The sequence below is a fragment of the Embiotoca jacksoni genome, unplaced genomic scaffold (assembly GCF_022577435.1).
Source record: "Embiotoca jacksoni isolate LCO1_2020_lvr unplaced genomic scaffold, fEmbJac1.0.p SCAF_10, whole genome shotgun sequence".
In the NCBI taxonomy this organism is placed as follows: Eukaryota; Metazoa; Chordata; class Actinopteri; family Embiotocidae; genus Embiotoca; species Embiotoca jacksoni.
Genome location: NW_027185230.1, coordinates 2,344,337 through 2,371,189, shown reverse-complemented (window position 1 = coordinate 2,371,189; position 26,853 = coordinate 2,344,337). Strand labels below are relative to the sequence as shown.

General features: G+C 40.7%; 1 protein-coding gene across 1 annotated transcript in view; it reads left to right on the top strand.

Moving 5' to 3' along the window:
- Window positions 1-26,853, top strand: part of arrdc1b (arrestin domain containing 1b) — a 41,141-nt gene that overhangs the window by 6,875 nt on the left and 7,413 nt on the right. The window contains exons 2-3 of the mRNA XM_069161539.1: window positions 14,075-14,185; window positions 22,293-22,343. Of these exons, the coding sequence (XP_069017640.1) occupies window positions 14,075-14,185; window positions 22,293-22,343 (162 nt within the window). The remainder of the gene's footprint in view (window positions 1-14,074; window positions 14,186-22,292; window positions 22,344-26,853) is intronic.

Here is a 26,853-nt window from a genome sequence, read left to right as displayed (position 1 = left end):
GAAAGCTGTTTGCTGAACAAGTGATGCAGGGAGCATTGATCAAGAAAAACAACATTTTTCTTCAGTAATGTTGAAGTCGGTGGGATCAGTCATCAGGCAAAAATGTCCATGCTGTGGACAGAAGCAGTGGGTCTGATGAGATTTACTTAGAACTCGGTCAAAACCTTGTAAATGGCTGGGTCGTGTATGAAACGGCTTTTAATTTGAAACGAGTGCTTTTAATTTGAGACAAACACAGGAAGTTCTGACGTTTAACCGACCGATAAATCACTCAGCCGGTGACAGACGTTCGTGGCTGCAGGCTTGGCCCGGCTGTTGTGGTCCAGCCAGGGATCGTTATTTTAGCTACACTGTATTTTATTAGAATTACGTAAAGTTACATTATCTTATACTGTATGTCGTCCACCCACGAGCCCAGGAACTAGTCTAAACAACAGCAAAAGAAAACAACGCAATGTTATTGGTCAAGCCCCAAACATGCTGGAACCTGTGCGTTCCCAAAAAGCTGGTAATGAAATGCCACGCCCTCCGATGCCTGGTAAATGCACCATTAAATGGAAGTCAGTCTCCATTAGTCAAATATGTCACTTCCTGTCGTTTTCTTAGACCACAGGTTCCCCCTAGGTCGGTGCAGATGTTTAAGTGGTTTCTGTATGAATGTCTCATCTGCCGTCTGGGTTAAAAGTTGCAGCCGCAACTGTTGCTACTCCTAATTCAATTACAAGTGCTACTACTACCGTTACTACCGTTACTACTTAAACTGCTCCCACTACAACCACCACTGCTGCTACAGAGCAACTTGTACTACTTCTGCTGTACTCCCGTAGTTGCTACCGCTGTTGTTGCCATTACCACACACACACACACACACACACACACACACACACACACACACACACACACACACACACACACACACACACACACACACACACACACACACACACACATATAAGGAGATAGGCCGTTTGCTCTGTGCTTGACTGTGCTTAGCGGTGGAAGGGTTGTATGCCAGCTATACTTGCATGGATTGCACCGCACCTTTCTCATAATTTATGTTTAGAAGGAGTTCCACACAGACGGCTGTAGTTGTCTTTGCATGTTTCCCCCATGTCCACACCGGGACATCTGATACCGGGATAGCTTTACCTGCCACCGGTAAAAACGCGAAATAAGGAAGAACCAAAGTCGCACGTACGAATCGATTTTGTTAATTATAACAACTATTCAAATATTCACAATTTGTGCCCCATCCCTAGTAACAATATGTTAAAGTGTTTTAAGCATTTATTTTGGGAATAAAACATAGAAGGTACATTCAAAACCAAACAGACAAATCATGCAGAGTTGTGACAGGCAGCTATGATTGTTCAGCATACTTTAGTCTGTTTTCTGATGAATTCTCAGTTGACTTTTTAAAAGTGTGTTTTGTTTATATTATTCCTGCGAGTCTGAAGGACTGAATGAACTTGAATTGGTTTGCAATCCCTTTGACCTCGGTGTGTTTTGTCCTAAAATGAAGAACTTGACACATGATTACTCAGTGACTCAGGGTGACTCCCTTCAGCGTGGGCGGGTGGAATCGATCCACATGTACTTCATCAGTCCCTGTGCTGTGTCCATAGACGTGACGCTGTCTGCTGGACTCTTTACACCAGCTGCTCCTTCTCCCCTCAGACTTAGTCATGTCAATTATAACCAACCTTTTTACTTCCATAACCAGCACACTGTCTAACCCCACAGATGTTTTTGTAGGTCTGTCCTAAGAGGATTCGGTGTCATTCCCCCTGATAAGCGCAGACCCGCCCCGATCCCCCCCCCCCCCCCTTCTCTCCAGAAAGCTGTTCCACTCCATGTGCTGTGAAACGAGGGGACGAACAATAGCAGTTTGCAGTTTGACAACAGAGTGTCACTGCTCTGTAGAAGTGGAACAAAATGTTGATTGGTGCCTGATAACATAGAAACTAAAGATAGAAAACCTGCCAGCTGGTAGATAAGAAGGAGGTTTATGGCTGTACTGGTATGTTCTTATCAGTGAAATGTTACATGATGTGCTCATGGAGCTCGACGTGAACCATCACAGTCCAACAGACTGTAGACGGAGTGAACAACTTCTCTGAAACCGTTAGCCTCTTTCTTTCTCATAGTTTGGATTTACCAAAAACTGCTTTAAGCAGCTGCTTGTAGCGAACAAGCTCTAAGTTGCAATGGCAGACAGACGCCGTTGGAGACGAGTCAGAGAACACAATGGAACGTTTAACAGCTGAAGAGACAGATATTTTGATGTCTCCGTGCAGGTGACGGCTGTATGTTCTCAAGCTGGTCATCTATCTGCCCCATTTTCAGGAATGCGACGTATCAGGAGAGGCTTGAGGGACTCCCTTCAAATTTGGCACAAGCGTTTACTTTGGCCCAACGATGAACTGATTCAATGTTGGTGGTCAAAGGTCATTGTGACCTCACAAAACATATTTGTGGCCATAACTCAAAAATTCATACTCTGATGACAACAGCATTTCACACAAATGTCTACTGGGATGAAGTGATGAAGTGATGAAGCGATGAAGTGATGAAGCGATGATTTATGTTCAACAGGTCAAAAGGTCAACTCCACTGTGACATCGTAATGTTTTGCAAAAACACGTTTCTGTCCATTATTTAACAGTTTAATTTACATTTTGTAGCTTCTTTGCAACAGCATCCATGTTTGAAGCGTCGTCTACTGTCATGGCAACAATTTTGTCCTCTTGAAGGACCTGCTTTATTGGCCAAATTCCTTCATTGTCTTCACCACGTGCATCATATGTTATATGAGTCTAGACAAACATTAATGTAAGCTGCGACTCTATTTGGTGGAGAAATACAACTCCAAGGCAGTAATTCAAGTGTGATGTGTCGCTCGTTGTGGTTCATTCTCATCCAAGAGCTTTAATTTATTATTGAACAGCGTTAATCCCACTTTGATACATTTTCCTTTTTTGCTGTACAAAGTAAATTTAGTAAAACGCACTCTTAAAGACAGATGATTAAAAGGACATTAGGCCTCTAAAAAGTGACGTTTTTCTTTTTTTCTGTGTTTATATCATTGCAATTTGAATATATTTGTATTTTGGAGTGTTACTCTAATAAAACAAGCCATTAAATAGACATCACCGTATGCTCTGGCCACATGAGCGCTATTTCTTGCCACTCTATAGATCTAGAAACTTGAATACTTTATTTGACATTAACTGGAAGTTTTCATTGGCACCTCTTTTTTTATTGACAATGTTCAATTCAGGACATTTGATACTTAAACAAACATATACATTTTTTGCTTTCCTTCATTGCCGCTGCTTTGCTTTTTCTCAAATCCTGATTTCTGTCTCTAGACTGTTGATGTCATAATCACGCTGTGTTAAACAAGATATGGTTGGTTGTCATTTATAAAACTAAACTTATTGGCTTGTCAGGAGTGGGCAGTTGTGTGTGTGTGTGTGTGTGTGTGTGTGTGTGTGTGTGTGTGTGTGTGTGTGTGTGTGTGTGGCAGGCTGGAGGCTACAATGATTTAATTTGCATGTTTGCTTCTTTCTTGTCATTTTGGCCCAAGTGACATAACAGCATTTCAGGTCTCCTGTCCTGACACAGTTTCCTTGAAGCCCTCGTGAACTATCGTTGTTGAACCTGCTTCACCTACAGAGGAAAGGTCACTCATGACAGATGAGAAACTTTTGGAATGTGTAGAACAAACTTTACGAACTCTGCTCCATGTCAACCTTCTCCACAACAGCATCAGTGGTTTGGGAGCTGCTGCTTCAAAAGGTCATTAATAACTCAAGATCTTTGGGATGGGACCGATGAGTTAGATATCAATGCTTATGAATCGTCTCTGTTGCAGCTGTAACACAACAACAACAACAACAAAAAGCCAACTATAGCAGCTCAAACACATCTACAGGTGTGAGCTGTGGCATCGCTGTGGCCATTTCATTCAAAGGGAGGGAGCAGAGGTCCGAAGGTCCGCCGTGGGCGTCAGCTGATACTACATGACTAATCACACAATCAGAGACAATGTTCTTAGTTTGGCGCAGAGGAAATACTTATCTTTCTGCAAGTATGTACCCGTATTTAAAACACACTGCCGGTCAGTTTTAATAATACATTTGTCCGCAGCACTGATTCATATGAAACCACGTTTTAACACTTTCAGATCAAATATATATTGGATGGAGGGAGATTTGCTGACTTTAATAAAACTTGATGAATGAATGATGGAGAATATACCGCAGTCATTTTATTTATTCATGCTGTTTATATTCCACTAGTTTTGCTTGAATGTTTTTTTTTTTTTTACCTCAAAATGTTGGTTTTGATTGGTTTTAAGAATGCAAATGAATGCAAGACGAGCTGCTTTGTATTTGACACCATGAAGCAAATGAGATCAGGTCATGCGAGGACATTGCTGATTGCCATAAGGGAGCAGCCAATGCTTCAATGTAGGTCTGTGCCGACACAGATAGCGTCTGAAGCTGGCAGAGGAACACTGTTTGCACAATTTTGTTCTTGAGGAAGCTGCATACTGTAAAACCGTCAAGACAGTGAAATGAAGTAAATACCCGCAGAACGATCTGATGAATTTCCATTTCAGCAACAATCACATTCGGATAATCTGTCTGCCAAACACGTGGATATCCTAAATGTTTTTGTTGCTCTGAATGTCGGAGTACGGAGCCACTGCTGGTCTCCTCAGGTTGTGATGACTCTTTGGATTTGAGCCTAATGCAGTGAAATATGAAAATGTCATGGCATGATGGGTAACGTGGGGAGTGTGCAGAGTACAGATTACATGTCATCTGGTTTCATGATGTAACTTCTGTGGGGATAAGCCTCTTACACATGCATGCCAAACATATTCAGGGATTGATGTGCACCGCATGCAGACGCAACCAAACTCAAACACATCCAAACCCAAACATCATAAACTGATCAGTAGTATTAAAGCGTGCAAAGCTTGTCAGAGACTGTGGGAGGGAGGGGGGGGGGGGATGTTAGAGCTACTGGATGCTACGCGATGATTACTCTTTGAGCAGGATGCTAAATTACAGCAAAGTGATTTGTAGTCATGAGAACAAATTTGACAAAATACCTTTTGACTTGTGTGCGAAGTGGTAAAAAACAAAAACAAAACAGCCTTATACTAATGCTGAAAAAGAAACAACAAATGGTTGTGTTGGTAAGGTCTTATTAAATCTCACAATAACAGGATCAAATAGCTGCGCAATAACTCTACCCCTTTTAACACTGATGCAGCTCACAATGTAATTTCTGTCTGTTACTGGTCTAACAGAGAGGCTCTGTTCTTCTGCGGGGGATTCCCTTACAGTCGGGAGTACAGATCACAAGATCAGGTGACCGTGTTTGACATCTCTCACCGAGAGGCATTAGAGAGGAGGCGAGGGGAGATGTCGGAAAAGTGAGAGCAGCTAATTGTTCACGGCGCTTAAAGATTTAATGAAGGCAAGTGTGGTGTCAGATTACCGGGCTGTCCTGCGGTACGAGGCTGTGACCTCTGGGGTTTGTTCAAGGAACCACAAATATTCTCAACAAAAGGTTTTTGGAAATATTCAGGTCAGTCAGAGCATTTTGTTCTCATGCCTTTTATAGCTATTACAAGAAAATATCTCAAATCTCAAAATGCAGAAAACATCCTCAGTTGAGATCAGACCTCGGTGGTAAAATGAGTCTTGTATCTACACAACACAACTAATTTGTATTTTTTTTTCTCTATTCTGTGTCATTCTGTATGATAAAAACTTTCCGTCAATTGAAGGAATGTAACATTTCTACAGAAGCATTATTCATGGTGCGTTCCTGACCAACTGGGATGTCAGAAAGTTCCAACCTCTGGGGGTGGGGGGTGGGGGGGCACACGCACCGAATGGAAATGAAGTTTGATGTCACTTGTCATGGCAGCATTTGTGGTGAATGGAGAAAACATATTTGCTCTGAAAATAGTGAACTCACCAAACTTGGTGAGCCCGGTCTACCTGGTTTACTAGCTGTGTTAACTGTTTAAAAACATCAGAATATGTAGAGATGTAGTTTGGAACCAGTATTGAAAGCCTGAGCTCCATTTCAACAAGGAAGTGGAACGAAGCCAAATGAACCCAGTTGCCAGCTGCCTGAAGAGACAATTAAAACAGTCCAGTCGTATCACACAGACACAGAGTTTCCATACCTCATTATGCTGGAATGTTTAAATGACTTTCAGTGAGCTTTTTAGTGCATGTGAGGAATGTCGATCAAGTCAAGTTGCTCAAACAGCCTTTTCTAATGTCATTCACACCCCTGACCCACTTCAAGATGAAACCCTCGTCTGTGAAGACACGGCTCGTCCTGGCTCGGTTTTGTCCGAGAGGCTGCGTGTTTCCTCGGGCCGCTTTGTTCTTGTAAAGTCCAGCTTTAAACCAACTCACTGAGGCTCCTCTGTGCTTCAGACCGTCAGCTGAAACTGGACTCTGTAATCAGTGTAAACAAGGAACTGCGGTTATCAGTCCGACTTCCCTGCTTGTTTCCCGACACACAGGCTACTTTTTTCCCACGCACTGACGCAATCCACAGCAAGCTCTCTCACTTCATGGTTTCAACCCACAGCCTGGAAACATCCAACATTTGTTTCTGAAGTCATTTTTCTCACTCTGTTTTGTGTATGTAAACACAGTTTTCTGTAAATGTCAACCATGAAATCGTGTTACTTGTTTGGAAAACATGCCGAGCAAACAACAGAACTGCATAACTGGTGCATCGTTTCTGAGGGAAGTACGCTGTGAAGAGTAACATTCTGGAACAAGAAGAGTTTCAAAAAGAAAAGTTTGAGAAACAACAGGAAAACAACAACATCATCAACAAAATGAAGTCAGTAGCTACGCTGAAAGTGCTCATTTCTGATTGGCTCATAGATGTCTGTTCAGATTGTATTATACAACATATGAAAAGCGTATTGAGAAATTCTAAGTGCACATGCGTAATGGTGAAAAAGATTATCACAAGTGTTCAGTAATAAATGCAAAGGAAAACATGAACGTAACCTTTTTTTTTATGAGTGAACACATTTAGTTTCAAGAGCTGGAGACCCAGATACAACAAATCTTCCACCTCCGGTAGGCCTCTCGATTGGCTCTCCGTTTCCTCTGCAGGTTAAAACCTGCCCTGAGCTCAGGCTTTCAGGCTGTTTCTGCCTAATGCATCATGCACAATAGCATAAAACAGATAATAATCTGTGCTCACCTTCTGAAATTCATCCATTTACCCACCAGTACCACACCCTGCCACCCACATTCTCCACGACCCACCCGCACCCTGTTCCCACCTACATCAGATAACACTGATACACTAACACAAAGCAGTCATGTTTTAGACGGCAAGAGCCAGAAACACTATCGATTACAGCTTTCCTGGATCTGTCTGCCTACACTGTGTTAATTGTGCTATCTAATGAGTAGTAGCACCGAGGTCGTCTCCCCGTACAGACACTCATTGAACCGTGGAGAAGGAGCTGGACACACTCCAGCGTTTGGCACCAAATCCAGGCAGCTGCTGAGTCACAGCATGTTCTGCTGCTGGCTTCCTTCTAACTACTGCTTGTCAGTTTCCCTCAGGCTTCAGGCTGTGGTTTTACTGTCTGTAGAACTGGGCCCTGGTGGCGCTTCCTGTACCGGCAGTTCACAGGTGGTTGGCAGCTTTACTAAACTAAACAAAAATTTGAGCTGAGTTTGCAGCGCAGGATTTCATGCTTTGAAGTAAGACTATGACCGAAGTTCACAGCTTATAGAAAAACCACTAGTTTTTTTTGTTTTTTTCCTGTTACGAAATCAAGACAGACAAATGGCAGCCGTGTGGCAGCGAGTGCTCAGTTCATTCGATCACCTGTGGAATCACCTGCTTGGACCGAGGCCTGATTCAAGTAAATGCCCCTTGAGCTTTTCCAGAACGCAGCGACTGCAGTGACGTTTATATGTCGGCTGTGTGCGGCTATAAAGTTGCATTGCTGCGATAATAATCAGAATGTTCCACTGTAATGCTGCGAGACCTGATTAAGGAAATGCATGAAAGGTAAAGTGCCCGTAGGTTTAGGCACCAAAATGTAGTGGTTAGATGTAAAAGACGATCCTGGTCTGTAACATCATGGATGTTGCGTGAGTTCTATATGTTAAATTATGTATTTAAGAAATCCACATTGACTTATGCTTTCTCAAAAACCAGAAGTACGGGTGACAGTCCTGTCTTCTTTTCATTCAACCACCCTGATCCTCTCCCTACTCAGACTTTATCACTCTTTGTACTTCGTCACGACCTCCTTCTCTGACTCTGGTCATACATTCTAGGCAAGGCAAAACGTCACATTGACACAGCGCCCTCTGGTTGACGGACAGGTCTATTACACACCGTGGGGTGATAACCAGGCTGGCTATTGTCAAGTGATGACTCATTTCTATCTGTAACATCAGCATTTCGCTTCTGCTTAAAAACATAACAAGCATGGTGGAGGGTGGAGCTCGCGTGTTGTAAAAGTCTGATGACGGCTTAATTTAGAAAAAAATTCGATAGGAATCAAACATCCTGTTTTTCTAGAATGGCATCTAGACGAGAAGAACGAGGCGTACACGACAGTGGAGCTGAACAAAGCGGACGGGACTTTAATGATTTGGCCGTTATCGACACAAACTCTCTATCTCTGTCTGGAGTCTTATCACTCATCTACGATTGAAACGCACTCACTTGATATTTTTAATGATATCTCTATAATAGCCGAGGGAAGTGGCTTACTTTACTCCGTCCAGGGCACGTTTAGCCTTTACAATTTACAATCCATCCCTGAATACCTAGATTATTTTTGAACATAATTTTGAACACTTTCAAAAAACAATACAAGCATTATTTGTTCTTTTGGAAGCAATGGAAGAAATGTTTAGAAAATTAAATCACGTTTTAGTTTTTTCTTTTCACCTTCAGGAATACAATAAGCAGTGGTGTTTCTATTTTCAATTAGATTTTGATTTGAATAATAATTTTAAAAAAAAACAAATAAAAATAAAAACCTTTTTTAAGCCTATGTAATTGGTAAAGTTTATTATCTGATGATGGCCAAGCTTAAGTTTGGCGTTTTTGCATCACTGTTTGGGTTTGCACTGGTCTGAAGAATGTATACTGATACGTATGTCTCGGGAACAAAAATACATTTTTAAATGGTACTTTTTTATATCACCATTTATATGACTACCACAAAAATATAATAACGATGATATATAATATAATATAACGTCCATATCCACCATCTGGCGAGACTGAAAGATAAAAGCCCCGCTGGCCTTGGAGTTTAGCAGGGGACCTTTTGTGAATGTCAATTTACATATAAAGTAGGACTGTTAAATGGTTCTGACTTTAAGAAGAACAAAACGAAAAAAAAATTCATAACCTGTCGCAAAGGTTTATTGCATGGCTGAGGTGAAAAAGTTATCCAATTGCCTATTAGAAAATGCAATAAAGACTATTAGAGACGGACTTTTCCAGAGTAAGTATTTGCATATCGGCTTTTTTTTCAGCTGCATCTGGTGTAGAAACACAAGACATGTGGAGACACCGTTCTGCAACAAGCCCAACATTATGGAATAACTAGAACAGGATGTCAACCTCATGATAAATGTCACAAAATGCCACATTTTTCTCTGTTGACATTCACTCGCATAAGACCAGCCAATACAACTAGACCTGCACAGACATCCATCACTATGCGAGGAATTGTCACTAAAGTCTCCTTTTGAATTAAAAACCCTATAAGCTTATACTCGAACCTGGCAAAAGTGTCGCTTTTGGACTTGGTCTTTTTAGACTTGTGGTTTGGAGCACGGTGACACATCCTTATGTCTGGATGTGCGTCTAATTAAACGTATCGTCACTACTCCTGGTCCATCTGGCTCCATGTGTCTGTGGAGAGGTCTGCCCATGATTCAACAGCAGACAGCAGCCAAAGCAGCTCCTCTCTTGTGACACAACTATTCTGCTGCTGCTGCTGCTGCAGCCGCTCTTCTTGCTGCCGCTGCTGCTGCTGCTGCAGCAGAGGGTGATATTAACAGATTACCCCGACACTGACCTTTCACGGGCTGAGCTTTTCGCTTTTCCACAACAGACAGCTGAAAACAATATCTTGTTGCAGTAATGCCTCTCTCGTCTATCATATCTGTGTGCTTTCCAGTTCTACTGTTTCTCCTGTGAAGTGTGAGGACTGCGGAGAGCTCTCACACTGTGTGATTGTGTTTTATAGAGGTATTATTCTTTTCCGCGGATGAGGCAGATGGCTGCAGGAGCAGATTGCAGAGTTTAATTAATGGGGAAATAAATGGACGTTAGTCTGCATGGCTGAAGTGCACCGCCTTCTTTTGTGAGCTGCAGATTATTTTTTGTTGTTGTTTTTACCAGCAGCGAAGGTCCATCCTCTTTTATCCGAAAGTGTGCCAGCAGCCCTGCCGGTGTGGAGAGCTCCGCCATCTGCCACACTGAGAGTGAGAGAATGTGTTTGTGTGTCGGCTGTGATGCCAGCAGAGTCCTGTGTGGGTGTGAGCCAGTTTATGGTCAAAGACAGTCTGTGGCGTGATAGTTTTTAGATCAGTCTGTGCTTATGTTTTTTTCGTGGACGTGTTTCAATTCCTTCTTCGTGGTGACCAAATCACTTCTGCAGCGTAGTGAGTTGAAAACTGTCATGCAGCATGTGTTAGGGCTGGATATCGTTCTCAATTTGCAATACTTGTACCGCTTTGAGTTTGATATCAGTTCATGAACTATACTTTTTTTCTATACTAATTATATGTTTGTAAAACATTTCAAGAAAGGAAAATTCTATATAGAAATAGATTTACAAAATAAGAAATAGTTTTCATGCATTTTATAAAGGGGAGAGTGTAATGGATGTTATTTTCTGATTTTTCTGAATTTACAGATGTCCCGTAAACATCTCACGTGCCACAAGCAGATGCTGGCTACCCCGCTGCATATGGACAAGTCTAAAATTACTGTAGCACACACAACTCAGAAAAATGTGTTAGAAAAATGTCAAATAAGGCGTTCTAACGTACGATTTACTTATCTAAGTTGGAGCGAAGTGATTTTATCGACGTGGGTGGGCCTCCAGAGTGGAGGCTATGTATGGTAAATGCTGTGGCTCACTGATGCTGACAGGATTTACGCCTCTGTAAACATAGCAAAAGTAATGGTCCGTTAATATAGCAGCAAAAGAAACACGTTAATATTTAAGACTATAAGTAACATATTTTTAGTCATATTTAGCCATTACTCAAAACCATAACTCAGGAACAGAAGAGGAGACTGTGACCGTATTTTACCTTTGTTTAGGTACTAAATTGGTGACACTAACCTTGAGTGTCCACCTTGAAAGTGTTGATTGTATCTTCAGTGCTGTTGGGTTGAAGATGTTTGTGAAGTATCCAGGTTTAAGAATTTGTAGCTTCTTTCAGCAACAGTTCTACTGTCATGGCTACAATTTTGTTTTCTATCAGAATCAGCTTTATTAGCCAAATTCCTTCAAAGTCTCCCCAACATATGACTCTGGACAGACATGGTTGTCAACGACAACTGGTTAGCAGCACCTTTGTATTTATTATTGTTGTTCTTATTTACCACTCATACTTTTTACTGAAACAAATCTGTTTTGTTTTTAATAAGCTCAATATTATATGTGAGCCCCGAAATCCTGTTTCTTCTTTATCTCAAGAACAGTTAGTTCCAAGGCGACTTAAATTTTTTCTTCGTCTTAATTTATTTTCAATTTCTTACATTAATCCTCGTAAATAGAAACACCTCAAACACCCTGAATCCTATTTAATTTATCTGCTCAATAAATGTATTAACTGATTAGTATTTTTCTTTACGTATAGCCTGATGATTTATTGAGTTTCATCTCTCATTGTGGAGTAGAAAATACAGTTTGTCAGTTCAGCAGAAAATTACACCCCAAAAGTGTAGCTCACGATGTAAAATTGAATGTATTGAATTGGATAGAAGATTTATCCAAATCAAAGATTATCAAAGACAAAAACATGCTTTGTCTTGTTAAGCTTGTATAATTTTACATTTGAATTGTTTTAAATCAGTTGTGTCAATGTCATTTTTCATACTGTTGGGATAATGTTGCTCTTGGATTTGTGACTGATGCATTTGGAAAGTTTAGCTTTTTTTAATGAGAAGTTTTAAAAAGTAAACTTTGAGTTTGAAGGAGACAGAAAGACGGGCGTCACCGTGAGACCGGTAGCAAAACATGAACAACAATATGAGCTCAATCTGTCTGTCTGTGTGCTTAACAACAGATAACACTGAGCCTGCGCCATTGTTCAGTTAAATCCTCCAGATTCTGTCACAGTTTAAGTGTTTGTGTGTCTATGTGCGCGTGCGTGTGTGCGTGTGTTTGTTTGTTTTGTCTATTATCGGAGGGTTTTCATTTCCTCACAGACAGATGATGGAGAGACAAGAGGGGCAGAGGGAAGAGGAGTGATACTGGCTGTGTTCACGCTGCAGATCTGCAGTGCTGTTTCTGATGCTCACTGGGAAATGTGTTGTCACGGTTGGTGGACTGCTGACGTTACTCACAGCATCAGTGTGAACTTTTGAAGACTTCTGTGTTGATTTGATCTTCTTGCTGTTTGATTTGAGCGCGATGACATCATTTCCTGTGGCTGCAGGTGCACAGCAGAACATTAAATTCACCTTCTTGTGTTTGCCTCCTTCACTGGATTCAGTTTCAGCTGAAAAAGACAGAAAAAAGGTGCTTTTTGCACAGATGCATTCATGCGTATATGCTGTGACATCTTGATATGACCTCAGCTTTATCTAATCTGTTGCGTCATCAGGAGCACCATCCAGTGTCCATGCTTTTATTTGAGGTAACCTCTTCAGTTCAACAAACAACTCCCTGAGAAGGCTACTTCCATCAGTTACCACCATTCAGCCTTTTCTGACAGATTATTTATCACTGCAGCAGAATGCACATAAACAACAGCAGAGGCCCATAATGATGTGGTGGGGCGTCCCTCTGTGTGACTCATTCTAATGCTAATCAGTCTATATTGTGCTGCCAGCCTGTTTTTCATGCCGTGGTGCCCTGACTGGACTGACTGCAATTAGACAACAGGCCTTATTTATTTTTACAAACAAAATGAAATGTTTTGTGAATGTTTTTGTTTTTTTTTTCATATTATTTTTTTTTATTGTTGCCTGCTTAGGCATGCTTATAGGTTATACAATACGTTCACCATGTCACCGCAGGAAACGTTACTTGTAAATCTGATAACAGCAGTCTGTCAGTAGACTCACACTTTACATACCAAGTTTCCAAAAGGTTTTCACATAAAACATTCTACTTCTGATTCAGCTTCTTTTCTGATTCGTATTTGAGTGACAGATTTGTAAAGCTTTGAATTTAGCAGCCACTAAGCTGCTAGGAATCCCGTTAACAAGTATAAAATGTATCTACAGAGACAGGCTGATTAATGAGGGAAATAACATGTTGTTGGTGGGGTTGTGGGGGAGGGTGGGCACGGGCACCCCCTTGCCTCTTCATTTAAACTGTTGCCATCTGGGCGGTGGTATTGTCCTGTTTTATGAAGCTTAAGCCATATCTGTTGCAAGGTACTCATGTATGTCCACTACAGACCTGACTACAGGTTTGTGTCGGAGTATGATGTTCCAATGATGTCGCAATTTCCCCTCACAGACAAATAAAGAAATCAGAAAATTCTGTTTTCAGCTCATCACCTTAGCAGAGATGTGCTCAATGCTGCATCATGAAACAAAACAAAAATCTGATTTTCATTTTGGACTGTAGGTTGGACATGAGTAGACATACAGTCTCTGGGAGAGCACGTCATAGACTAAATGAGAAATTGATTAAGTATTTAAAAATGTAACTTATCTTTAATGGCTCTGTTGGAAATGTCTTCACAGCCAGTGTAAACACCAGTAAACATGTAGAGCCACTTGTTTTCAGACAGCAGACTGACCCTTACTTTCTCTGTTCCTCTTTCAACAGCCATCAAGGTGAACTGTCAGGGCTCATGTGGAATCTCCAACAAAATGAACGACACCTCGTGGACTCTGGAAGAGCAGTACTTCAACAGCACGCTGTCTGTTGCTGACAAAGGTGATGACAAGAAAAATCTACAAGCTGCTGCACAAAATATTTTCATCAGGGGTGTAATGGTCCACAACATGGTTCGGTTTGTAACTCGGTTTTGGAGTCATATTTCAGTACGTTTTCTGTAGAGCAGAGAAAACAAAAGAAATGCATAAACTAGCATATTTCATTTATTTTGGAAAAAAGAAAACAATCCAAAATGTCTAATAGGTCATATTAGTGTAACAGTTAAAGCTCTCCAGTTCTGTGTACTAAGAAAATATAAGAATCTGACCTGTTTTACTTGAAGGTCTCATATTTTACAGTTTTCCAGTGTTATATTTGCCCTCTTTTCTGATTGGCTGGCTCTTGTCTGAGTGACGCACGGCAAGGCTGACCACAGGCTGTCTTTGGTCTTGAAGTTCACGGCTCCGTGATTGAATGGCTGCTTTTGGTTTTCCTCCACATAAATGGTTGGAGAGTGGGCCATGCTAAGGGTGGACATATGACCTGAGCATTAGTTCGTGACACCACAAAGGTGGACCAAAGGGCAGTTTCTAAATAAGGGCAGTGTGCCTTTGAGTCTTTTGCCACTTTTGCAGTATTTATAGCACTTAGACCTGCTCTATAATCAACCATTATAATAATTAACCATCAGAGCAATTTTTGTTTTAGAAGTGTACAAAGTAAATTGTTCTCTTTTTGTCAGCACTGAGGACAGCTACATTGTTTGCAAAAACTTTATTTAATTGTCAGTGGACAAGTCGAGTATGGTGAATCGTCAGTTGGCGGCAGGATACTCGATTAAAACGTGTAGTGCAAGGTAACAAGTCGTACATTTTAAATCAAATTTGCTCAGTGTTTGCACCTTCATTTGCATGTGATTATGCTGATTTGCTGCCAACATCCTATGTATGAAACCGATTTATTCCCCTCCTCTACGACCACTTAAATATCAGAACCTCCACATCCCTGCTATAACAACGCTCCATGACGTGACCGATGGCTGCCTTCCTTTCACCTCTTTGGGTTGATGGGAAATCTGCTGGAACAGGCTTAATCTCACAAAGGCAGCAGCAGGTTTTTGCAGCTCTGCAGTGAAGAGTTAAAATCTCAATCAGCCAGAGTAACAGTCTCCTGCAGGGATGTTCCAGTCTGCCTCTCTGCATGCTGCCTGTCCGAGATGAGACATCAGAGTCAGGCAGTGTCGGGTGAGAAGGTTGGACATGCTCTGCAGAGGACGGGTTAACTTTTAGCCCGGTGCCCTGCTGCACTGAGGTCCCGCTCGGCTGCGGAAACGAGAGCTTACCGGACCTTTTGTGGTGACTGTGATCCTTCCAACTTTTGTATGCGTCTCTGATACCGCCCATAGCCAGAAGGTGAAATGTGCCATGCATGCATGAAATCTGTTGTAAATGCAAATCACACAGTGGAAGTTAATGGCGGTCATTAGAGCGTGTAACCCACACTGGTTAAAACATCACAAAGCAGTTCAACGTTTAACACTCAGAACTGCATTCTTCAACATGTGGTAAAAAACGTCAGTAAACATGCTGCTGGAAAGTAAACGTACTGCTGGAAAGTAAACGTACTGCTGGAAAGTAAACGTACTGCTGGAAAGTAAGCGTACTGCTGGAAAGTAAACATACTGCTGGAAAGTAAACATACTGCTGGAAAGTAAACCTCCTCAAGTAATGTCGAGGTGCTTGTATTTGTTTCCATTATACGATACTTTACACTTCCACGACAATTTACATGGAAATATTACACTTTTTAATTTGTATTTTGTATTTATGACAGTTATACTATGTAGTTAACTAGGCTGACCATTCAAATACCTTTTCAACATTCATATTCTTAATGTTAATGCATCAAAATTCAGTAACATATGAGATACTGTTTGCTGCTCATACAGATCCGTAGTGAATAAATGGGCTGAAAGCAACTTTATCATTGGGACTTTCTCCGCAGATATTTCTACTGACAAAAAAGTGCCATCAAAATAAGTTGAAAGATTCTTTAATCAAATGAAAAGTTTGATCAGTTTAGAGACCAAAAATGACCTAATTTAAATCTGGCCACTATTCCCTTCAAAGTAGTGCAGCGATCCAGAGCTCCCTGGAGTCCTGCTTCACTTAAAACGCTGCCAGGAAGTCAAGTTGTGTGAGCTCATGAAGGACCATCTGAGATTCATGCTGGTGTCAAAACGCTGACCTTCAGCTTGAACTTCACTTTAAGGAACTGAAAAGAAGTTGCAGGAAGCCAAATCTCTGATGGGACCGATGATGGTGTTGTTGTTGGCGAGTGTTTTTACAACATGCTGTCAAGGTCACAGTAGAACTCAGTGTTGACAGTCTGACTCTGGAGGATGAACTCACGGTGCACAATGCACACATGAATGTCAAAGAAAACCCAGCTGGTTGTGCTCCTGAACTGATGCGCCTTCTACAGCCTCGGGCAGTGATGTTCTGCTCAGAACAACATGCCCGGCTCAAAATCTGATGTCTGCTCTCTGCTCATGTTTCCAATCTATGTTGAATCTATTTGATTGCATCAAATATACAAAAACAATTTCCCTTTACAACAAGTACTGTCTAAACATACAGATGGTTTTGTTTCTCTGTACTGAGGTTTTGAGATGTAAATCATCTGTCTCCCCCTCAATAGAACTGATACAATTTAGTTTGTGATACTCCAATATTGAAATAGCAAAATACAACATTTTGTCGGTTAATCCTCTGTAAGAAGGTTTCATAAATACCTTTTCTTTAGTATTAAAAAAAAATGAAATAATGCAGCATTAACCAAGAATTAAAATAATTTTCTTCAGTAAAAGTAACAACAAAACAAAATAATAAATACTCCAATTCAAGTAAATGTTTTTTTTTTTTTTTTTAAATAAATTAACTCTTTAATCTCAGATTTGGCATTTGAATAAAAGAAAAGGTATTGGTTAATTCTACAGACAGTATATCCAGAATAACTATGCTTTGCGCAATGCAAATTCATCATGCCTTTCTGTTTTAGCCTATGTTCTTATTATGAACTTAAAACAGTTTGATTTATCGTAAAGTAATATAGTATTGATGTGAATTCAAACAGGGAGTTTCAGGGAGGTGAAAATGAAGCCATGAAGCAGACACAGATTGCTCGGAATGAACCAACAGGCACAAACATGAACACGCCGGCTTCACACAGGAACATGCAGACCGGTTCTGCTTAATGAGCTTCTGCATGGATGGTGCATGAATTCAGATCTCTTGGAACCATTAGAAAATATTTGAAAAGATTACACAGTATAATCTGCCGGTGTGCCAACTTGTCACTATAAGTATAGTAATTTACAGCCAGGTCAAAGTAAAAAAGTATTCATAGGACACTTTTCTTGAAATACTTCGGCTGAGTACCAAACTTCAACATTTCCTTAATTAGATCTTAATTAGATTTCTGTGAATAAAGTATTGAAAACAGTTTTGTTTGGTTACTGTCACCGAAACTCAGGTGTTGCTGAAAGCTGTGAATAATCCCCAAAAAATCATGCACACATTTGCTCACTTTTCATCGATAGGGTAATTTTGGTAGAAAATATTCTCATTTTTACAAAATCTGGAAGACAAGAAGATGTTTGAAGCAGTAATAAACGTTATTCTCCACGCCACTGCCCACACAGTGTAGTGTAGATCGCCCGGCGCTCTCCAAACGGAGGAGGACATAAATAATTCATGACACGCCTTCTCTGTGCGTCCCTTTATCGCTGCCATTTTTCCGTTTCCCATTCTCTTCCGAAAATGGGCTGCTTTGCCCTGCAGGGCCGAGCACCACTGGGAGAGCGAGACAGGCAGGGTGACTGAAGATCACCACTTCCTCACACACGCTCACACAAAGAAAGCGAGGCTCGCTGTGGCTGACCGATAATGTGGCATGCCACAGACGCGTGAAGGTTGGAGGAGTGAAGACCAGTGATGTCAGCGTCCGCTCTTCATCCTGTCACTGTTCGCAGTTAATGAGCTTCAGGAAATAAGGATCTGCCTCCCACTGCTGCCATGTGACTGGTTCCACTGGAGACCGCCTTTACAAACAGCTTCATATTTAGACCATACGTATGTGGGATTTACCGTGTTTACATGCTCTGACATTATCCATTAATAATACTCGCATCTCTGGATCGACTGTCACTGTGTGTAACAACGAGTTTAGAAACCAAAAAGGCAATTTTGAAATAAAACCATTGCAATATTGTTGTCTTTCAGTCAACTAGATGAGCACAGACTTTAAAAAGTCACTCCGACTTTCCCATTAATATACAACGCCTGTATGCACTGTTAAACATTTAAATAAACACAAAAGTAGAAAAAAGTGTTAATAGGGCTGAAAAGCCAATGAAATAATTCAATTCAATTTTATTTAATTTATATAGTGCCAAATCACAACACAGGTTATTTCATGGCACTTAACACATTAAAGTCCTTACAGCAAGACTTTCCAATATTATAGAGAAACCCAACAATTCAACAATTCCCACATAAGCTAGGAGAGAAAAAAACTCCTCTTTAAGGGAGAAAAACCTCCAACAGAGGGAAGGAAAAACTCCCTCTTAACAGGAAGAAACCTCCGACAGAACCAGGCTCAGAGGTGGGCGGCCATCTGCCTGGTTGGGGTGAGAGGAGAGCAGAGAGAGAAAAGGACAGCATAGCGATACAAGAGAATAACTGTTGGTGGAGATGACAAGCGCAGGGCAGAGACATGCAGCTCCATGACGGGACATCTGCAAAAGAAAGAATAGAAACTACGCGAGCGAAGGAACTGAATGGAGATAACAGATAATAAGAAGAAACTATGGGAGAGAAAAAGATGGTGAGGTATGAGTCAGTTAAAGAGTAGGAGGAAAGAAATGAAGCTCAGCATGTAACGAGGTCCCCCAGCAGCATTGGCCTATAACAGCTAAGGGTTGGTTCAGGTCTACCTGAGCCAGCCCTAACTATAGGCTTTATCAAAAAGGAATGTTTTGAGTCTAATCTTAAAGCTAGAGAGGGTTTCTGCCCCTCGAACACAAACTGGGAGCTGGTTGGTTCCACAGGAGAGGAGCCTGAAAACTGAAGGCTCTGCCTCCCATTCTACTTCTGTAAACTCTAGGAACCACAAGTAGACCAGCGTACTGAGAGAGAAGTGCTCTGCTAGGATTATATGGTTCTATAAGATCTCTAAGATATGATGGAGCCTGGTCATGTAGGGCTTTGTAAGTCATCAAGAGAATTTTAAATTCTATTCTTGATTTCACAGGAAGCCAGTGAAGAGAATCTAAAACTGGAGAAATATGATCTCTCTCGCTAAATCCCGTCAGTACTCTTGCTGCAGCATTTTGAATCAGCTGCAGGGTTTTCAATGAGTAATTTGGACATCCTAACAACAAGGAATTACAATAATCTAGCCTAGAAGTAACAAACGCATGAATGAGTTTTTCTGCGTCACGCTGAGGAAGGATTTTCCTGATTTTATTAATATTACGTAGATGAAAGAAGGCAGTTCTGGAGATTTGCTTTATATGGTGGCTAAAGGACAAATCCTCATCAAAGATGACTCCAAGGTTCCTCACAGTTTTGCTGGAGGCCAAGACAACGTCATCTAGAGTAACTAAGTGATTACAGAAAGAGTTTCTGAGGTGTTTTGGACCAAGTACAATAACTTCCGTTTTGTCTGAATTTAGAAGCAGGAAGTTTTTGGCAGACTTATCTTGAAATACAAGCGCTAACTTTACAAAAGCCTTTAAATGGGGGCTAAATACTAACGACGTTGCCTGTTGGTTGTTACTGTTAGGACGCTGCGTCATGGGAAATATGTCCTTCAAAATAACACTAAAACATTGGAAAATCTGTTGACTTTAAAATAAAAGTTTGACTTTTCTTTTCCTATAACTTATTTTTTTCTCACACATACACCTGCATCCTCCCTAAAATGGCTCCCGGGCACACTTTTGGAGTCCTCGTGAATGAACCGCTACCAAATGTCTTCAAAGTGATTTACATTTATTTTGCATTATTTTGTTGAGTATTTATGAAAATGGGACTGTCGTATATGATTGTATGTGCTCAAAGGTTTTAAACGTAGAATGGTTTTGAGTGATCTTTGATTATTTCTAGGTTAAATTATAACTTCACTTGGAGTAGTGTCTCTCTGCAGTGGAGCTCATGCAGTGGTGGCAGAGTGCTTGTTTAGAGCACAACTGCTTCCTGTTGCAGTAAACATGATGCAAATGAACACACACACACACACACACACACACACACACACACACACACACACACACACACACACACACACACACAATCTGAGCGCTTCCGCTCCAGGGAACTTAGACTAATGGAAAAAGTTGTGCCTATCCCTAATGAGGTGACACATGTTGCTGTCTGGAAGAATGTAATTGGGCTGTCAGTTCATCTGGAGAATTAATAAGCTGGTTGGCTGATGGTGCTGTCAGTGTGACAGAAAGGCCCTGATTGGCGCTGGTAATCAATTTAATGGAGGATGTGAAGTAAACAATGTATGAAATTGATTTAGCAAGATTTGCAAATGAGTAGATCATTGCTGATTACAGAGCTGCAGTGTATCGAATGGACAAAATGAGTGACTTGTTTTAAATATTGTGGTGGAAGTTGTGTGATGAGAGGATTTTTCTAACCGTGATCATCTCCAGGCCCTTTTTCTGATGCTAATTAAGATGTTTGACTTTGAACAATGACAACTTTGTGAAATCACAAAATCTGGGATTTCGTTCCCATGTAAATAAATTCAAACTCACTGTTGTAAAATTGCCTAATGAATCACTGTAGGCAGGTGTGTCCTGTCTGAATGCTGTAATATGTGAACAGCTGAGATAAAAGAGCTTCTGTGTCATGTGCAAAAATTCTTATGTGGAGAAAATGTACTTACAGTTTTATTCCAACATCTGTTCAGAGTACTTCCTGTTGAGATCCTCAGAATGGAAACACAGCAGGGTGTGCTTTCTTTTACCCCGTGATGCCTGATAACATCAGACATGCAGCGTCTGCAGACTGATGCTGCTGCACTTCAAACTGCAGTCTGATTGAACTCGGATGTCCTGTAAAGTGTAAAAATATGTCTTAATTCCTTTTTAATTAGTTTTAGTGTTAATGTCGCTGTCGTTCTCAGGATAAGATGGGAAATATTCTGTGTTTTTCAATGTTCTCAACAAATTCAAAGAGAAGACCAGGACTAAAAATGAAGTGATCGTACATTTCCTGTTTAGATAAATATCTTTATCTCCTTTCTACATTTTTGCTCTATTGTTTTACAAAGTAAAAAAAAACAAAAACAAAACATCATTGAGCCACACTGTTACACATGTCCCTTCATTACAATGAACACACACCGTGTAGTTTAGTTGGAGTCTGTCTCACTTTCAGTACGCTGTCCTGCTGTTGCAGATAATCACCAGAGCACCAAATGTGTATTAATCTGCAGCTGAAAATAGTCCCAGACAAATCCCTTATATGCTTCTGTTTGACAAAAAAAAACAAAAAACGGTGCGCAGCTGTTGGAGGAAACTGCTGAGCTTTTTTCAAAAATGTAACTTTTTTTGTATTATTATTATTATTATTATTATTATTATAATTATTATTTGTGACAAGATATACATGTTCAGTAGGATCAACATCTGTTGATATCAACAATATCCTGTTGTGATACAACAGGATACAGATGTGGGGTTGTTGTTTCAGTTCTTTCCACGTTGTTGTTGACAGCCAGAAAACATAACAGAAGGTCACTTGTATCTTAACTTTAATGTAAAAGGGCCGACATGGCTCAATGATGCTGGCCTGCAGATGAGACGGAGCAGAAGAAGACGCTGAGGTGCAGCTTCATCACTGCTGGCTTCAACATGGTTGTCGATCATTGTTGAACTCTACTGAGAGAGCATCAAACTTTGCCATCCACACGTGTCAGCTGTCACGCACCCAACAGTTTATCACTTCCTGTGATGCTGCACGGCTGAATATGTGGAATAGGAATAAATACAGTCATACAGACACACGGCCCAAAAAGTATCACGCCTACACTGTGAATGACATTTGCATTTTTTCGTTTTCAGTAGCTGATAAATGCTCTTGTCTTACAGGAACTCTGATGGCGGGCGAACACGTTTTCCCGTTCCACTTTCCTATTCCAGGTAAGTAGAACTGTTGCACCTCAGTCCTCCGTGTCGGTGACATGCCCACTGTTCCTGTAATTGTTTTCTCATGAACCAGTTTTATCAGAGATCCACATGACGTCACTGAAAGGAGCATACAGATGTGATGCCCTCTGATAACGTACAAGACCTCTATGTCTAGTACAAAGTGGTGACTCAGCAGTCAGAAAGCTTCCATGGTTCATGTTTAGGGGATTTGGGAGGGGCGTGCTGATTGTGATGCCTCAGCGTGATCATGCATCTTTATTCCTCATACCCCTTGTTCACAAACACACTTGTAATGCTGATGAATACATTTTCCCTGTCAATAAAATACAAAACCACCACCATGCAAATAACACAAGCTGCTAAACCTGCTTGGCACTTGTGAGGGCACACACGCTGTGCAGTGTCTGTGTTGCACTCTCTCAGGCGTGGGCTGAAGGGGGGGGGGGGGGGGGGGGGGGGGTTATTTTTAGTTCCCTCTCCAGTTGTGCAGTCACTGTTTAATTGGTCTTCATGCCTCCATGCTTCGCCCTCCCTTGCTTTCAGGCCCCCAGACTTGAGAACATCAGCAGAGGGCATGTTAACTATCATGTAGTGATAAGTGACTCGCTGGAGAATCAAGCATCTCCTACTGCCCCCTGCTGGCACTGCAAACAGACACACCCTTGGATTGGATGTACAGTATGTATGTGAATGTGATCCTTAAAGTACACAGAAAGCAGATCAAGTCTTGAGGTATAAAGACCTGACCTGACTTGTAACGCGTAACTTGAAGAGATTTTTTTTCCAATTTAATTTAGAGTTTTAGGTCATAAATGAAAAGCAAAAGTGACACTATATTGTACAGTTTGCATTATCATGAAATGACTGGACTATTTACTTTTCTATGTACGTATAATGACCTTTAATAAAACCCGCAGAATTTGCACCAAAAATGTAAACATAAACAGAAGGTGATACGAAAAACACACACTGCATATCGAATTGGCGAGATATGTAGTGTAAAGGCATTGCCAGGTGATATTTGAATGCAACAACTTGATACCAATTCCTACTCAAAGACAGCAAGAGCAGGCTTGTTTGAATTTGTGTTCTAATATTTGCGCTGACAGTAAGGGTTCACAGTTGTTTCTTAAGAGAGGAAAAAAAGCAAATAATTCATATAAACTCACCACAAAGGCTGGAAAAGAACTAGTTCCTGCATTTTCATATTGTATCATACAGTTCTTAACGCCCAACCCTCAGTATCGCAGCATTGATGTTTTATCTCCTAATACCATGTCACGGTGTCCTCGAGTCAGACACTGGACCCCAGTGTTCTGGTAATGTGGGGGTCAGCACCAGGATGTCACCATCAATGTGTGTCTTGATAAGTGAGAGGGGTTGAAGACGGCTTCATTCTGTTAGTGAAGGTACTACTTGACTGCACTCATTTTCTTTGGATGTTATTGTGGTATACTCAGATGTTTCTGATATTTTGTTTATCCTCATTGACATAGATAACAAGAACGAGTCAGCATCTTTCTGCAGCAGCTTCAGCAAAAACGTGTAACCTTAATGATGATTTTAAGTTTTGGGGTTTTTTTTTTATTCTGAAAGTTATAATTGAAGAAAAAGTCAAAACAACCAACAACCAGAATATTAGCAAGGAGTTTGGCAGTTCTGCATCTTTCATCATGGCCCTTTGTTTTTTTTAACGTTTTCAGTAAAATCAAAAAAATCTGTTATACTCTGTTGTAAATTATATTTGAGGAAAAGCTATGATATTATCAAAATACCGCAAGATAGGCAGAAATAGTTTGATTTATTATGGAAAAAGTAGATTCAGGGATTCATCCTGCTCATATTCACACATATGCAGTTGAGCTTCAAGGAGCCTTTGTTAGTGTTTTTTTTAACAACATTTTGAAAAGAAGGATGAACAGAATTTCTTCTGATAACACCAGCCAAGTCATGGAGAGTCGAAACATTAGGTGTCGATCTGGCGAGATCTCTTCTCACAGAGGGAACAAAGAAATTCGAAGACAAGAGGAAGGCCATAGAAAAACACAGTACACGGACACCTAAAGGCATAAATAAGGTTTGGATGGCTTCATTTCACAAGGACATGAGATGAGAGACCACAAGTCTCTTTCCTCCTTTTTAGATGAGTCCTGCTGCTGCTCACAACCACAACAAAGAACATGAAGCATGTTTTACTTGATTTGTACGGATCTAAAGTCAGAATCTCAATGTCGATTGATCTGTAGCGGTGTAACTTACTCAGTTTGGAAATTCTTTATTTTGACAGTCTTGATGGAATATCATCAACTTAACTTGTAATTAGAAACTGATTTATGCATATTGAAAATATAGCCATTTGAATGCTGATAAGACTTTGTCAAGCTAAATGCTAACAATAGCGTTCTAACAAGCTCACAATGGCAATGCAAACATTAAACAGGTGTACGTACGATGTAAACTATCATAGTTTAGTGTGTTCGCATGCTTGCGTTTTCTAATTGGTTCCGAACATGAGGAACCACTAACTTCTGTAGCTTTGCTGGTGTGTATTAGTTGGACCTGATGACAACACAAGGTGAAAGTGATTACAGCTGACCCACAGGACAGCTCGTCTGTTTCCTTTATTTCATGGAAATTCATCCCAAAGTTGTTGAGACATTTCATGAACAAGACTGAGGTCAAAGCCTAATTATATGGATGGACCGTTTATCAAGCGCTATGATATGCTATGTCCCATCAAGTAGATTTCGTATCCTGGCAACCATTTCCTCCAGAGTATCTTTTGTTTGAGTCTTTTGGCTGCTGGACAGCTTAATCATGATTTCTTTGATTGCATCCATTCATCTTGTTTGTGGTCATCCTCCTGTTCGTTTTCCTTCAACTGTTCCAAGCATATTTGTATTTTCCACTAAATTGGTTCTTCTCATAATGTGTCCACAATACGAGAGCTTCATTTTGGTTATCTGAGCTTCAACTAAGACTGGGAGGATTGATTTGGTCTATCATCAGTTTCTTACTTTTCTTTGATGTACTGGGCACTCTCAGTAGACTTTGCCCATTTGAAACGAAGCCTTTTAAGTTGAAATAGACTCAGGAACCAACCAATGGTGTAATTTTGTCAGTCAGTGAGTCACATTTCGAGGGCTTCCCTGCTGTTGCAGTCCAAACACACAGCTAAAAACACAAATGTGATGTTAATAATGATGCATTATCAAACAAATCGGAATAATTTTTACTTTAAAAACAAACGTAGCCTTGTTTTATATAAGAGTTTACACATCTTTTGACCTGCAAATCAACACGTGATTACCAGTCTTCTTATATAACACAGAGGATGGGTTTTATTTGAGTCCAAAGGAACAAGTCAGGCTGTACAATCCACCTTCAGCAACCACAAGCAGCCCAGCCTGGTGTGTCTCTGAGGACAGTGGGTCTGGTGCTTCAGTCTGTCCTCTGTCATCCACCCATGGCTCTGTTTTAGCTGCCAAGCTGTCTGAGACAAAACAACAACAAGCCGCCTCTCCTGATTAATTCTCATTGACAGCAGCAGCGGATTGTCCCTGGAGCAGCCGCCATCTTCGCTGACATTAACATCTGAATGAGGATCCAGGAAACAAGGAACACATTAGAATAGTGAGGTTGACAGAGTGGCTCGGCTTTGATTTTGACAACACATTAATCACCTTTTTGTGCATCCTGCTCGGAAATCTATATGCAGATTATTTGTATGGATGACAATCTCAGAAGTTTTGAACCTGTGTTTTGAACCTCTCCACCAGCTCTGAATATCTTCCTCTCCTGTCTGTCTGGCTGCTTTCACCCCCCAACAGTGATTTTTTTTTTTTCTCCCTCTTCTTAAATTTCCTACCCTCTAACTTTTCCCTCTCTCTCTATTTCCTCCTCTTCGCTGCCCTTTCCTTGAGTCACAAAAACCTTGTCCTTTTTCCAATCAGGACAAGATGTGCAGGAATCAGTCTGAAGGGCTTTTTACGTCTAGTGACAGTTCTGATAGAGGTCGGCATGGATAACGACAATTTCCAGCTTATTGTCCCCCTGGTAGAAATGATCTAAAATGAAATCATATAATATATGTAGAATTTGACCAAGCGTTTGGTATGGTATTAATTTTAACAACAACAACAAAAAAATGACATTACACTTTATAGTGCAAATCTTTAGTTTGATGCAGGCTATTGGTAGGCTGTACGATTTACTGCTGTTGCCTAAACGCCTCACATGCAGGCTATCGGCAGATGCTAGCTAGCACGCATTGCACTGCATTTCCAAAAGTTAGTGTGAAAAGTGAGAAATAAGATGTTGTAATGTAAGATTTATTTACTGTGAGGTGAAATCTTGTGACTTTTCTAGCCTTAGCAGGCCGCCTAAGTAAAGCCGACATTTTGCTCTACTTGGCTACTTCACTGACTTCAATTCAATTGTATTTATATAGTTGCAAATCACAACACAGGTTATTTCATGGCACTTAACACATTAAAGTCCT